The sequence below is a fragment of the Manacus vitellinus genome, unplaced genomic scaffold (genome assembly GCF_001715985.3).
Source record: "Manacus vitellinus isolate BGI_N305 unplaced genomic scaffold, ASM171598v3 scaffold_57_pilon, whole genome shotgun sequence".
Lineage (NCBI taxonomy): Eukaryota > Metazoa > Chordata > Aves > Passeriformes > Pipridae > Manacus > Manacus vitellinus.
This window is the reverse complement of record NW_021940666.1, coordinates 2,682,811-2,684,099: the sequence shown is the minus strand read 5'-3', so window position 1 is coordinate 2,684,099 and position 1,289 is coordinate 2,682,811. Positions and strand designations below refer to the sequence as shown.

Genomic DNA, 1,289 nt, shown 5'->3' with positions numbered 1-1,289 from the left:
GCGGCGACAGAGCTGTCAGAGCAGGCGGTGCGGGCACTGCTGCGGGACGTGATGGCCACTGCTGACCTGGAGAATGTCACCTCCAAGGAGGTGGGTGGCAGCAGGTGGGGGGGACAGGGAGGGCCAGGCACGGCCATCCCTCACCCCTGGCGGTGCGCAGGTGCGGGAGGAGCTGGAGCGGCGCACGGGGCACAGCCTGGCCCAGCACAAGGACTTCATTGACAACGAGATGCTGCTGGTGCTGGCACAGATGGACCGGCCCTCACGCGTCTTCCCACACCTCTACCTGGTGGGCAGTGGGGCGGGAAGGGTGGGCAGGGTGGGCAGGGGTGTCCCCACCCCTCACCGCTGTCACCGCACAGGGCTCCGAGTGGAACGCGGCCAACCTGGAGGAGCTGCAGCAGAACAAGTGAGTGTGGGATGGCACGGGGGCATCTGGGGTCATGGTGGGGTGGTCATGGGGTCATCTAGGGTGCCACTGGTGTGGCATGGGGTCTTTGTGGACATGGGGGCATCTGGGGTGTCATGGGTGGGTATGGGGTCATCTAGGGTGGCACAGCAGGGTGGACATGAGGGCATGGGACCTGGGGTGGCATGCTGGGGTGGGCATGAGGTCATCTGATGTGACATGGTGAGGTGACACAGGGTCATCATGGTGTCATGGTGGGGTGGGTATGGGGTTATCTGGGGTGGCACAATGGGGTGGGCATGCGGTCATATGGTGAGGTGGCACAGGGTCATCATGGTGTCATGGTGGGGTGAGTATGGGGTTGTCTGGGGTGGCACAGTGGGGTGGGCGTGGTGTCAATATGGGGTGGTGTGGCATGGGGTCAGCTGGAGTGTCATGGTTGCATGGTATGGGATCCCATCTAAGTTGGGTGTGGGGTCATCTTGGCATGCCATTGGGGTGGGCATGGGGGTATCTGGGGTGGCACAGTGGGTACGGGGTCATCTGGAATGTCATGGATGTGTATGGGGTCATCTGGAGTGACATGGTAGTGTGGCATGGGATCATCTGGCATGGGATCATGGTGGGGCAGGTATGAGGTCATCATGGGACACCCGTTGGGGTGTCACCTTTGTCCCCACAGGGTCACTCACATCCTGAACGTGGCACGGGAGATTGACAACTTCTTCCCGGCGCTGTTCACGTACATGAATGTGCGGGTGTATGACGAGGAGGCGGCCCAGCTCCTGCCCCACTGGAATGACACCTTTCTCTTCCTCTCCCACGTTCGGTCAGTGGGGCCAGGGCAGCCCCAGGGCATGGGGGGGACGCTGGGGGGACA

General features: G+C 62.5%; 1 protein-coding gene across 1 annotated transcript in view; it reads left to right on the top strand.

Annotated features, from left to right (window-relative positions):
* The window catches only part of SSH3 (slingshot protein phosphatase 3), a gene marked incomplete at its 3' end in the record, with an annotated part of 6,999 nt that extends 5,757 nt beyond the window's left edge, over positions 1-1,242 (top strand). Inside the window, exons 4-7 of the mRNA XM_029963258.1 lie at positions 1-90; positions 161-289; positions 363-409; positions 1,092-1,242. The exon at positions 1-90 is cut by the window's left edge and continues 4 nt beyond it. Of these exons, the coding sequence (XP_029819118.1) occupies positions 1-90; positions 161-289; positions 363-409; positions 1,092-1,242 (417 nt within the window). The remainder of the gene's footprint in view (positions 91-160; positions 290-362; positions 410-1,091) is intronic.
* Positions 1,243-1,289: the final 47 nt, after the last annotated feature.